This window comes from Panulirus ornatus, chromosome 46 (genome assembly GCF_036320965.1).
Source record: "Panulirus ornatus isolate Po-2019 chromosome 46, ASM3632096v1, whole genome shotgun sequence".
NCBI classification, from domain to species: domain Eukaryota; kingdom Metazoa; phylum Arthropoda; class Malacostraca; order Decapoda; family Palinuridae; genus Panulirus; species Panulirus ornatus.
In genome coordinates, this window is record NC_092269.1 from 7,166,185 (window position 1) to 7,180,697 (window position 14,513).

The 14,513-nt window shown below is 39.0% G+C and overlaps 1 protein-coding gene across 2 annotated transcripts in view; it reads left to right on the forward strand.

Annotated features, from left to right (window-relative positions):
* The window catches only part of Drat (Death resistor Adh domain containing target), an 85,864-nt gene that overhangs the window by 66,055 nt on the left and 5,296 nt on the right, over positions 1 to 14,513 (forward strand). For both annotated transcript variants that reach the window (XM_071688748.1, XM_071688747.1), the window contains exons 4-8: positions 3,506 to 3,606; positions 5,956 to 6,125; positions 10,992 to 11,145; positions 11,410 to 11,557; positions 13,658 to 13,810. In XM_071688748.1, the coding sequence (XP_071544849.1) occupies positions 3,506 to 3,606; positions 5,956 to 6,125; positions 10,992 to 11,145; positions 11,410 to 11,557; positions 13,658 to 13,810 (726 nt within the window). The remainder of the gene's footprint in view (positions 1 to 3,505; positions 3,607 to 5,955; positions 6,126 to 10,991; positions 11,146 to 11,409; positions 11,558 to 13,657; positions 13,811 to 14,513) is intronic.

Consider the following 14,513-nt stretch of genomic DNA (forward strand, 5'->3'; position numbering starts at 1 on the left):
GAGAAATCTAGTTGCAGGGTTCAGAATTTGACTTAGAGACTCAGCATGTGATTCATGCACATGATGCCCAGCAGTATTGGCTTATGACTGAAATCATTGGTAAAAAAATAAACTTAAGATGAAAAGGCCACTGTCATGGTTGTGAAAAGCAAGATTACCAAAAAATTGAAGCTGCATTCTTAAATACAGAGGAAAATTATTTGTCTAAACCAAGGGTGCAGCATGTACAGTGACATAATCATGGGTGATTTCAAATTTCTTACACCAAGAGTTAAACATTCTGGTTGTATGATAGATTATGCCAGAACACAGGCCCCATTAGAATTACGACAACTGGTATAAACCATTTCTGCAGATAACAAAAGAACAGCAGAATACTGCATTATCATATTAATAATGGTTATGGGCTTGAAAGCATATACAAACATGGACTTCTCATTCCCAAGTTTAGATAACATACTATAATTGTCTAACAATTTATATCATTAATGAATTTATGAACCTCTGTGCTATAGCAGTTAGCATCGTTGGCCATAAAGCATTCACAAGCCAGTCTGGATCAAGTGCATAGGTTCGAATCCTAGTTGCAACAGCCAGTCCATTGTCAACCCAGCTGTTCATCCTCCCTTGAGGGTTGGTCGATAAATTGGGTACCTGGTTTAGGCTAGGATAAATACATATATATTTCATGATTATATAATTGTACTTAATCGCTGTTTCCCACGTCAGTGAGGTAGCGCCAGAAAAAAAGATGAATAGCCCATCCACCCATATACACACATATATATATATACATAAACTCCCATACATGCACATATGCATACATATACATATCCATATCAACATATATTCATATAATACACATGTACATATTCATATCTGCTTGCGTTCATCCATTCCAGAAGCTACACCATCCCACAGGAAACAGCATCGCTACCCCTTGCTTCAGTGAGGTATCGCCAGGAAAATGACATAAAAAGGCCACATTAGTTCACACTCATTCTTTAGCTGTCATGTGTAATGCACTGAAACCACAACTCCCTATCCACATCCAGGCCCCACAGACCTTTCCATGGTTTACCGCAGATTTTTCACATGCCCTAGTTCAGTCCATTAACAGCATGTCGACCCCAGTATACCACATCGTTCCAATTCACTCTATTCCTTGCACACCTCTCACCTTCCTGTATGTTCAGGCCCCAATCACTCAACATCTTTTTCATTACATCCTTCCACCTCCAATCTGGTCTCCCACTTCACCTTCTTCCCTCCACTTCTGACACATATATCCTCTTTGTCAATCTTTCCTCACTCATTCTTTCCATATGTCCAAACTATTTCAACACTCCCTCTTCTGCTCTCTCAACCACACTCTTTTTATTTCCACACATCTCTCTTACCCTTACATTACTTACTCGATCAAACCACCTCACAACACATATTGTCCTCAAACATTTCATTTCCAATACATCCACCTCCTCTATACAACCCTATCTGTAGCCCATGCCTCATAACCATATTGTACTGTTGGAACTACTATTCCTTCAAATATACCCATATTTGCTCTCTGAGATAATGGTTTCTCCTTCCACACATTCTTCATTGCTCCCAGAACCTTCGCCCCCTCTCCCATCCGGACTCACTTCTGCTTCCATGGTTCCATTCACTGCCAAATCCACTCATAGATATCTAAAACACTTCACTTCCTCCATTCAAACGTACATGCCAATCAACTGATCCCTTAACTGTATTGAACCAGATAACCTTGCTCTTATTCACATTTACTCTCAACTTCTCCAAACTCAGTCACCAGCTTCTGCAGTTTCTCTCTTGAATCAGCCAATAGTGCTGTATTATCGGCAAACAACAACTGACTCACTTCCCAGGTCCTCTCATCCCCAACAGACTGCATTTTCACCCCTCTTTTCAAAACCTTTGCATTTACTTCCCTAACCACCCCCATCCTTAAACAAATTAAACAACCATAGGGACATCACACACCCCTGCTACAGACCAACCAACATTCACTGGGAACCAATCACTCTCCTACACCCCTGTTGCAGACCGACATTCACTGGGAACCAGTCACTCTCCTCTCTTCCTACTTGTACACATGCCTTATACCCTTGATAAAAACTTTACACTGCTTCTAGCACCTTACCTCCCAGACTATATACTCTTAAGACCTTCCACAAAGCATTTCTATCAACCCTATCATATGCCTTCTCCAGATCCATAAATGCTACATACAAATCCATCTGTTATCTATTAGTCACACACTATCCAAAGCAAACACCCAATTCCACACATCTTCTACCATTTCTGAAACCACACTGCTCTTCCCCAATCTGATGCTCTGTACATGCCTTCATCCTCTCAATCAACACCCTCCCATATAATTTCCCAGGAATACTCAACAAACTTATGCCTCTGTAGTTTGAATACTCACCTTTATCCCCCTTGTCTTTGTACAATGGCACTATTCATGCATTCTGCCAATTCTCAGGCACTTCACCATGATCCATACATACACTTTATATCCTAGCCAACCAATCAACAACACAGTCACCCCCTTTCTTAATACATTCTACTTGATCAGCATTTCCCGCATCAGCGAGGTGGTGCTAGGAAACAGACGAAGAACGACCCATCCACTCATATACACATATATATAAATGCCCATACGTGTACAGATCAACATATACACATATACATACACATACATATATACGCATGTACATATACTTGCTTGCTGTTTCCTACATCAGCAAAGTAGAGCCAGGAAACTGAAGAATGGTCCATCCACTTTTTTTCATACTATTTGCCATTTCCTGCATTAGCAAGATAGTGTTAAGAACAGAGGACTGAGCCTTTGAGGGAATATCCTTACTTAGAACCCTTCTCTGTTCCTTCTTTTGGAAAATTAAAAATGAGAGGGGAGGATTTCCAGCCCCCTACTCCCTCCCCTTTTAGGACACGCAGGGAATACACAGGAAGCATTCTTTCTCCCATATCCCCGGGGGTATACACACATATATACATATACACACATACATAAATGCCCATATATATACATAAAGAAATCTACATATACATATATCTTTCTTTTTCTTTCATACTATTCGCCATCTCCCGCATTAGCGAGGTTGCGTTAAGAACAGAGGACTGGACCTTTGAGGGAATATCCTCACCTGGCCCCCTTCTCTGTCCCTTCTTTTGGAAAATTAAAAAAAACCAAGAGGGGAGGATTTCCAGCCCCCCACTCCCTTCCCTTTTAGTCACCTTCTACGACACGCAGGGAATACGTGGGAAGTATTCTTTCTCACCTATCCCCAGGGATATATACATATACATATATACATGTACATATTCATATTTGCTTGCCTTAATTCATTCCTGGTGCCACCCTGCCCCACAGGAAACAGCATTGCTACCCCCTGCTTCACCATGGAAGTCGTCATTTCAGTAGTTTGTCTGATACGAATTGAAAATGTTCATGCTTCAGGTTGCTGGCACAGTGGATGCCCTTGGAGAGGAGGTTGGGGACACAGACCTCCAGCCAGGGGACAGAGTCATTGTTTACCCATATGAGGGTCATCCACCAGGGTAAGCATCCAACTTTTTAGTAGGCTTTGTTCTTGCACTGCATTTGCTGTTTACTGATGCATAAAGGTAGAGGTATTATGTAGGAACATTAAGTAGGAGCATTAGGTAGTGTGAGTCAATCAATAAGAACATTAGGTAGGAGCCTCTGCAAACACTACATTGCAGATGCCTTCTGACAGAGGCCCATTGAGGGTGAGGCTTTAGTACTAAAGGCAAAGAAGCGGCACGAGTTCACTAGTTCTGGAGATCTTTTGCCATGGCCATTCCCCTTCAGGGAGTTCCAGGTGAAAACAGACATGAGAGATATAGATATACAGTATGAATTACCTTATATTAACACTGGAATTAAGTATAAAGACATTTTGCCTTATTACTTTTCCTTTATGCATTATAAGTCTGAAATGCCCCTCTTCCTCCATCTTTGAAAACAAAATGAGTTATTTGCATTCAGAAGTTCATTTATAACTTACATGAACTTCCAAAAAATCCATCAGATTGATTTTTCTCTCTTAACCAGGGTAAAGAATAAACTTATCGTAAGTCACTGTGAAGATTATTAATATATAAAATTGTGTCCTGTCTCACTGACACCCAATTACAACTACATTTGTTAAGGAACTTCATGTTGGTTTAGCTAACATGCAAATGAAAAAAAGTTTACATTCAGCACACTAAAAGTAAATGAAGAGTATGGGATACCTCAATGTGTTTACTGAAAAAAATTAAGTCAGATAGCATTAATAAAAGAGGCAGATGGTAAGGTAGTACCTATATGAAAAATGAAGTAGTATTCCTTGAAAGATAGTGTGGAGTGCCTAACCACAAAATGTTGCTGCAGGAAAGGTATTGCCAGAGAACCATTTAATTTGTTCCTTCTGGATGTCTTTTGAGAAATTACTCAAATTTATATTCACCGACTACTACCTCCATTTCCATCTTATCTTTAGAATGTTAGTAAGTTTCCCCATACAAATTCTTTTATATACTCCTCTACTTTGTCATATGTAGTTATTGTTCAGTCCCCAAAATAAGCTGCACTAGAAAACTGTACTGTTCAATATTCTTATATTTTGAAAAGCAGATGCATGAGAAATGTTATGTTCCCAGATGATGTAGCCTTCATTAGAAGGCACTTATTAAATTGTATGTTGCATGATAATGTCTTAGAGTAGAGGCTGAGGCTGCCAAGTTCTGCCTGCACGAGGTTACACCATAATTGAAAAATCACCTTTGACTAGATCGTATCATCGGGAGTAAAGCCTCGTCAAAAACTTCTCACTTCAAAGACCATTTTCCCTGCTACAGGGGAAGTAGTGCAGACTTGGATTGCAGGAGCCTTTAGAAAGAGCTCTTGAGTAACACAAGACTCACAGAAATTGGTCTTTATTCATAAATTGCAAAAATTAAAAAAATCATAAAATGATTACATAAAAGAGTAGAGGTGGACTTAGATGTAAATATTCTGAATTCTGACTCGACTAAATGCCCATCACAGTCCCACTTGTACTCACTTTTAATCTCTGAGAAAATAATGGAAGCTTCGAGATTTCATGTCCCCCAATATCATATGGATAAGTACATTTTCATGAAATTATTCACTACATATATCGGACCAAAACTGAATTATGCCTCACAAGTCTGTTCATCACACCTAAAGAAGAACAAAGATCTAGTCTTTAAAGGAGAGCAATTAAGATATCACCTGAATTAATTACGAGAAGCAAGCTACAAATGAGCACTAAAGGTTAAAAAGTGCCACTGGATTTCATTCATGGACACTGTGGCCACCCTCTTGAGGGAATTCATGAAGTAAAAATCATCATAGATAGACAGACAGATAAGAGGCTACAATTGTAAGCTGTGCACCATGGATGAGAGGGGAGACATGATAACAGTCTTCACATTTCTAAATCAGCTGGATGATACTGACTGGGAAAAATTCAAGAGATGCAGTACCAGAGTAACATGAGGCCATAATTAAAAGCTGGGTAAAAAGACTTAGAAAGGATGTTAAAAAGTACTGGTTTAACATTTATGTTAGGGTTGTGGATTGGAATAAAACAACCAATGAGGCAGTGAATGCTGGCAATTTACAAAAGATTTAAAGGCTGCTTTATGGCAAAGAGAGTTCTAGATTTGGGGACCTGTGAGTGTAAAACTCTATTACTGTAAAAAAGGATAATTGCACATAGATTATTAAATAAGTTAAATTTCAATAGGCTTTCTTCCAACTGTGTGAATTACATAAATTTATCACTTTCATCTGAATATAAATCATATCATTAAAATATTCATAACAGCATTAATAATATCTTTCCAAATATTCTTTAAGCTGATCTTCCCCCTCAGGTATGCTGAATACATTGCTGTGCCAGAAGTGCAGTACCTGATTAAGGTTCCAGAAAACATGAGTCTCAGTACAGCTGCCATGTTGCCTTCTGGTGCACTATGGGCCATGAACACAGTCTTTAATGCTCATAACCATGTTGAGAAAGTTTTAGCAGAGAAGGGTGAGACAGGTGAGTTTACTTGGTTAAGTGTTATTATCATTATCACTAAAAACAGTGGCTAGTTATGATTGTTACTAAAAACATTGGTTTACTAGGTTATAGTTGTTATTATTATTACTAAAAACATCAATGAAGATAAACTCAGGAGGAGGGAGCAGTTATGTGCAAATGGATTTGATGAATCTCATCATATACATTTTTTTTCATGTTAAAGGCTCCAGTCATGGACAAATGTCCACATCAAGGCTGGGCCTTAATTGAAATATAGAGAATCATGAAACAGAAAAAGAAAGGACAAGGGAAAGCTTTTACAAATTTTTGAGAAAGTGGAAAACCTGTCTTTTGAAATGTGCTAGGTCATATTCATTGGGAAAGACATAAGAAGTTAGAGAGTTCCAAAGCTTTAAGATGTACGGAAAGAAGCAGGTATCAAAATGGCCCACCTTTAAGTTGCCGATGGCCACACAATAATCATGTGATGCAGCAGTTTGCCAAGTATTGCGTAGTGTAGCTAGTGGTGGAGGCACACAAGCAGCCAGCTCTCGAGTGCAAAAAACAAAGTACCTAAAGAAGAGGGAAAGTGAACCAACATTACTGCATAGGGCAAGAGGGTCAAGTTTGGATATTAGTCTGGGACAGTTTATAAGTCGGACCACTTTTGACTCCTTTCTGTCAAGTAAGGATGCAAAGCTAGAACTACCCCAAAAGTGAGAAAAGTACTCCATAAAAGGACGAATTAAACCCTTGTATAAGTGGAGCAACTGTTCCGAAGAGATGTTTTGACATCTTAACAGGACACCCAGTTTCTTAGAGGCAGACTTAGCTATTTCCATTATGTGGGGTTTCCAAGAAAGAGTGGATATTACAGTAATACTAAATATGTTCACCGAGTCAGGAGGTAGAACTAAAGAACCATCAAAGGAGAGGCACAAGTTGTGAGGAGTTTTAGAGAGAGAGAGAGAGAGAGAGAGAGAGAGAGAGAGAGAGAGAGAGAGAGAGAGAGAGAGAGAGAGAGAGACTTAACAAGATTTTGTCTACTCCACTGAGATGTCCTGTCCAAGTCTAAGTTTACTGAAGAAGCTGTGTCAAGAGGAGATGCAGATCAAGTGAGAAAATAGGGAGCAGAATTGAAGTCATCAGCATGTGAGTGCACTGCATTCAATGTGGAGAGGAAATTATTGAAAAAATGTAGAAAAAGTGTATAGGACAGGACAGAATCTTGAGGCTGATCCATCAACAACCACATAGATAGATTGGCCAGAGAGGAAGCTGGATATGAAGGAACAAAGTGAGTAAGGAAAGCTTAAAGAGGGAAGCTTAGAGATGAGACCCCAATGCCACACCCAGTCAAAAGCCTTAGATATGTCAAGGGCAACTACATAAGACTCCCCAAAATCTTTCAGGGATGATGACCAGGCATTAGTAAGATAGGAAAGAATATCACAAATGGATCTCGCCTTACAGATGTTTCGAGATGTTTAAGGGTATGGGAGTTAAGGAGGGATTCAAAGACTTTGGAAATGGTAGATGTCAAAGCAGTAGGACAATAGTTAGAGGGGTCAGAATGGTCGCTCTTCTGAGGGATGGGTATCAAAGCATGTTTCCAAGGAGAAGGAAAAATTTTGGTTTTTAAAAGGAAACAGAACTGACGAGCAAGCCCAGGTGCAAGTTCAGAGACACACTCTTTCAGTACACGGTATGGATCCCATCCAGACCATAAGTCTTGCTTGTGTCCAGATAAAGAAGTGTTTTTTGGACAGTTAGAAAAGAGATTACAGGATTAGTAAGAGTAGCATCAAGGAGTGAAGGAATGTTGAGTCACCCAAGGTGGGGTTCGAGGAGAAATTGGAACTATATAGAGTTGCTTTGTCAATGGAAGAGAGAGCTATACCATCAGAATAGAAACGTGAAGGAAAAGTAGAGCAACAAAAGTTGTTGGAGATGCCCTTAGCCAGAGATTGGAACACCTATCAGTGGATGACAAGGAGAGCTTATCGCACTTCCTCTGAAATAAGAAATGCTTTACCTTAAGGATAACATACTTGCATTGATTACAGGCAGTGATAAAAGCTGAATGGGAGCCAGAGGGAGGAGAGTTTTTCCAAGCCTGATATGCCTGATCCCTTGTCTGAATGGCATCAGATCAGGAATGGATGAACCATCGTTTGAATGTAGTCTTGGATTAAGAGGGGATAAATGCTTCCATTCCCACAAGAATAACCTCTGCCATGTGTTTGGTGGAGACAGAAGCATCACCACATAAGAGACAATAATTAGTCAACAACATTTTAACTTTTTTTGTCCCACAAGCTAAAATAGGTGGACCATATAATACTTTTTACACTGAATTTTAATATACTTTTAAAATTTTTCTATCAGGCATGGTTTCTAAGTGACAGAGCAATTAAACTGTACAATAAGTGTATATTACTCATTCATAAATATAGCTGGTATTACACTTAAAAACTTACCTCTAAAATGTAGAAGTGTACAATTTTTGGCCTCATGAACATACCTCCTTAGTGTCCAGCAGTAATATGCCAACATGGAGGGGCTCCACTTTCCGTGGTACCACTTTTCCATATCCAAAATGTCCTAGTGAAATCTCTGACTACCCCAAGATTTTCAAGGAAAAGGTCTAAGTGTGAGTCCGAAGTGGATTTTTAGACTCATAGATCTTTTACATCTCAGTAGTTTTCTGATCTGTGATTCTCGAAAAAAATCTTTGCAAACTCTTCTTAAATGACAGCCATGCAGTTTTTCAACTTCAATTGGCTCTTCATCAAATTTTTCATCTCAAAGCAGTTCCTTGATTCTACAAAAATACCCTCCTCTACAACCAAAGTAATGCTTATTGCAATTTTTAATGAGGGGTGTGAAAGATTTTGTGATATGAATGTCAATTCACAGCAGAGGTAGCAGAAAAAATTCAGAATATTTACACAGTTTCTCAGCATTATAATGGTGGATGGGGTATCAGCACAAAACCCGAATACACAAAAGCACAATTTGTCAACAGAGTGGAAAAGACACTGTTTACATATTAAGTTCTAGCCTGCAACAAACATGGAACTGGTACTCAGGAGTGGGCAGTGTGAATGTCCCAACATTTCTAGTAATGTTTCTGCAGGCCCATCGTGACTCATTTGTCTAGGCTTGTGCTTTCAAAAAGCTATTGCACTTCACAAGCAATGAAAATTGCTGTTTGTTAAACTTTTTATTTCAAATGTTCTGTAGAGCACTGGTACATATATACTATACGTAATGATACGAGAGTATGCTGGAACAAAAAACTACGGGTGAAGGAGAAATTCTGAAAACATACTTAGGTTCAGCGTGCAAAAATACATAAGAAACATATCTCTTTTCCATGGGGACAAAATCTTTGTTGACCAGTGTAATTTACCCAAGGAATGTCAGAAAAGAAGTTCCCGAAGTTATTCCTGTCACCTTTGTTCAAGTGCCAGTATTTACACTTAGAAGGGGCTACTGGAGGGGAAGGTGCCATTAGAACAGATACATTCATCAGAGTGTGGTCAGAGGAACCAAATTGGGATGAGATTGTGTATTTACAGAGATGGACTTGAGGTAAAAAAACAAATCCAGAATGTTAGGAGAGTGGTCAGGTATATGGGTAGGGAATCTTTGTCAGATACAGAGGGGTAGTTATGGATGAAAATCATCATGAGACTTTATGTATCATTATGGGCATTCAGTTTTGGCTGTGAACTTTGCTCTTTAATGGTTGCATTAATTATATTTCGTTGTGATCAATGGGTGGTAAGTATAAAGAACAGTGAAAATTTTTAATTAGTCATTAGTTAGTTTATTTGTAGGATTTTTATAAGGTAATCCAATTTGTTTTGATGCAAAGAAATTGTAAAATTCAGACTAACCTGTTTGACATTTGGTTGTACCATTAATTTGTGATGACATGCCAAGTATCTTGTATGTTTCTCATGGTCTCCTTGAATTTTCTCTTATGTTCATGCAGAGTGTCATTGTTAGAGAAAGCATACAGAATTTTTCATTCAAGGCTTCATATATAATGGAAGTTGAGAAATTGATCAAATATTTCAGCATCAACTTGTTCCAATAAAACTGAGCAACACATATCATAGTACATGTATGTCCAAGATTACTGTTTGTGCATGGGTTACACAGTATCCTACTCACTGTACAGTGTCCACAAAAAACATTGCTCACCCCATACATTTTCAAAAGCAATATGTATACAGCTAAGGTTTATTATGGGGATAAGCATATGATGCTCTCAAGAGTGAAATCATTGTATATCTGGTTGCTGAGACTAGTGTTTCTAATGGTATGAGCAACAGCAATCCACCTCAGTGTGCTCACACTATCTTGTAGGAAGAATAGTACTTCTTAACTCTATGAGGCTGTCACATAATTTTGAGCATTTCACTTGTGAGTACTCATTTCTTCCACTTGTGCTTCAAGGTAATTCTCTTAATTTTCTGAGTAATAGAAATCCCCAATTCTCGTCTGAAAGCAAGAATGCAGATCAGTGAGATTTCTATGTGTAATAGGCGATCTGAACACACAATCAGGCACCTGCTTCCTGTAACACCTCAACAGTGCCTTGCTTCATTCAGATGATGACCGTATGGATCCAAAACATGGACCTACAATACTCCAGGAACTTAGCCAATTCAATGCTTAAACATCTGCTAATGGTAATCAAGGCCAAAGGAGAGATTACAAAATACTAAAATGTAAGTGTGACATTGCCTTTGAAAAGTGTATGGTGAGGAAGGCAAAGTGTTTTGTGGACATCTAATGATTAATCTAAACAGTGTACCAAGAACATGCTGACAGTTTGTGTTAAATTAATAAATTGTCTTATTCCTCCAGGCCAATGTAAGTTGCTGTTGGTGGGCACAGGTGGCCTTGCTCTTTGGGCAATGAGAATTGCCCGTTTCTATTGGCCAGAAAAAAGAGAACGTATCAACATTAATGTTGCATGTCTAAGAGATGAAGGAATCTCCATTGCACAGGAGTATTTAAAGTAAGAATTATCAGAATTACACATATACTGTGTAGTAGAAAACTTTGTACATTATATTTGTAATATCTATAATAGATTTTGAATACTATACCATATTTAACTGTGCTTGATTATATTCAAAGAATTTTGTTCTTAAATATTCTTCATAAAACTGAAATGATATCCCTTTCCAGATTTTGAAAAATAATCTAGTATAATACACAACCGACCATAAACAGTTATAAAACAAAATCTTAATCAAATCTGTTGTATTTACACTTTAAGAGTGAATGTTGTCCAGTGGAATGAAGACCTTTATGAAGAACAGCTCATTGAGAGGACCAAGGATGCCTGTGGGGGTCCCGTCGATATTGTCATTGACTTCAGTGCTACCTCACGTTCTATTCGAAGGGCCCTAAAATGCTTGGCTCCTGTAAGTTTCTGTATAAAATATTTGACACAAATTTTTCTTAAAGATTTTCTTGCCATGATAATATATATTTATTTTTTTTTATTTTTGCTTTGTCGCTGTCTCCCGCATTTGCGAGGTAGCGCAAGGAAACAGATGAAAGAAATGGCCCAACCCACCCCCATACACATGTATATACATACGTCCACACACGCAAATATACATACCTACACAGCTTTCCATGGTTTACCCCAGACGCTTCACATGCCCTGATTCAATCCACTGACAGCACGTCAACCCCGGTATACCACATCGATCCAATTCACTCTATTCCTTGCCCTCCTTTCACCCTCCTGCATGTTCAGGCCCCAATCACACAAAATCTTTTTCACTCCATCTTTCCACCTCCAATTTGGTCTCCCACTTCTCCTCGTTCCCTCCACCTCCGACACATATATCCTCTTGGTCAATCTTTCCTCACTCATTCTCTCCATGTGCCCAAACCATTTCAAAACACCCTTCTGCTCTCTCAACCACGCTCTTTTTATTTCCACACATCTCTCTTACCCTTACGTTACTTACTTGATCAAACCACCTCACACCACACATTGTCCTCAAACATCTCATTTCCAGCACATCCATCCTCCTGCGCACAACTCTATCCATAGCCCACGCCTCGCAACCATACAACATTGTTGGAACCATTATTCCTTCAAACATACCCATTTTTGCTTTCCGAGATAATGTTCTCGACTTCCACACATTCTTCAAGGCTCCCAGGATTTTTCGCCCCCTCCCCCATTCTATGATCCACTTCCGCTTCCATGGTTCCATCCGCTGCCAGATCCACTCCCAGATATCTAAAACACTTTACTTCCTCCAGTTTTTCTCCATTCAAACTTACCTCCCAATTGACTTGACCCTCAACCCTACTGTACCTAATTACCTTGCTCTTATTCACATTTACTTTTAACTTTCTTCTTTCACACACTTTATTTATTTATATTTATATATTTACTTTTGTTGCTGTCTCCCACGTTAGCGAGGTAGCGCAAGGAAACAGACAAAAGAATGGCCCAACCCACCCACATACACATGTATATACATACACGTCCACACACGCAAATATACATACCTATACATCTCAATGTATACCTATATATACACACACACACAGACATATACATATATACACATGTACATAATTCATAGTCTGCCTTTATTCATTCCCATCGCCACCCCACCACACATGAAATAGCAACCCACTCCCCCCGCGTGTGCGCGAGGTAGCGCTAGGAAAAGACAACAAAGGCCACATTCATTCACACTCAGTCTCTAGCTGTCACGTAATAATGCACCGAAACCACAGCTCCCTTTCCACATCCAGGCCCGACAGAACTTTCCATGGTTTACCCCAGACGCTTCACATGCCCTGGTTCAATCCATTGACAGCACGTTGACCCCAGTATACCACATCGTTCCAATTCACTCTATTCCTTGCACGCCTTTCACCCTCCTGCGTGCTCAGGCCCCGATACTATAACAGATGACCAAAGGTGCAGATATATTTATGTATCTTAACAACCCCAGAACCAGTTTTTATAAAAGTTTCCTTGTATTACCCAGAACTTTTTTAAAGGCTCCTACATGCCAAGGCTGCACTATTTCCCATAGCAAGGAAACGTATACTCCTTTGGAGGTATAAGTTCTTTGATGAGATTGTACTCCCAACGATACAACTTCACCAAAGGTGACTTTTCACAAACAGTGTAATCTTGAGCAGGCAGAGTATGGTTACACCTACAGATATACATAGATGGAACTGTTATTGATTAAAAGTTTTTTATGCTACCTAATCCAGCTCATGTCAAATTTTTGCTGTTTCTTGATATTCAAATTGGCATTCTCCAAGGAAAAAGAAAGGGTCATTATGCAGTGACACACCTTTGAGAGATAAGGGTTACCTAACTGCAGAAACCATGATATTGTACCAGCTGCATGGCACCTACCAAGAGGTATTAGTGCATAACCAATGGAAACATTTCTTCCCCCTTACATATTATATATCACTCTTATAATCATGGAAAACTCTTATTGTAAACTGTAAATTTCTTAATTTTACAGGATGGTGTTATGTTAATGAGCTCAGAGCATGCAGAAGGACTTATTTCCCGATTTGGACCTGAAGCTGAAAAGGAGAATCATCATCTCATTCCTATTGAGTTTGGTACCTTAAATCAACTTCGAAATCTTGTACACCTTGTTTCTACTGGGGAGGTAAGAAAAAGAGTAGCTAAGCAGTGTTTGTAATCAAAATAGTGCAGTGAATCAAGGAAAAACAAATAAATACCTTACACATCAAACATGTTCATACAGACACACACATTAAAAGTTCAGCTCACCAATATCATTGGTGTAATTTCAGCTAACAGCTAACCCTGCAGCTCACTTTAGGTTTGGCCAGTAAATGAGTACTTGGCATAAACTGAAGTACCTTAACTAACTTTCCTGCCCCATGAGTCTCTTATATCCTTATTAGGCTCCTGCAGCACTCAGGAAGCTGGCCATAGCACCAGTCTGGACTATTGGTCATAAAGTCTTAGGATATGCTGAAATGGTGTTTGTAATGATTGGTAATGTCCAAACAATAAGCAGGAGTGATAGTGCTATTACAAAGAAGTGACAAGAGACTGTACTGGGAGAGTCTTTGTCTTGTGTGTATGCGTTGAGTATTTGTGATTGCTATGCAGTCAATGACTGTTCTGATTGTTGTTTTCTCTGATTTGTAACTTTGTTATACACATTTTATTTTGGCAGGGTGGACAATCAAAACAGGTGAAGTGTAGTTTTGGGAACTACAGATGAATTTTAAGAGAATATGAAGGGATTCTTTTACTTGTCCAAATCTGATGCCAACAAATGTTGTGAAGGGATTTAATCAATTTATCCCCGTTGTGATGATGTTTGTGGTGTGAGGAGT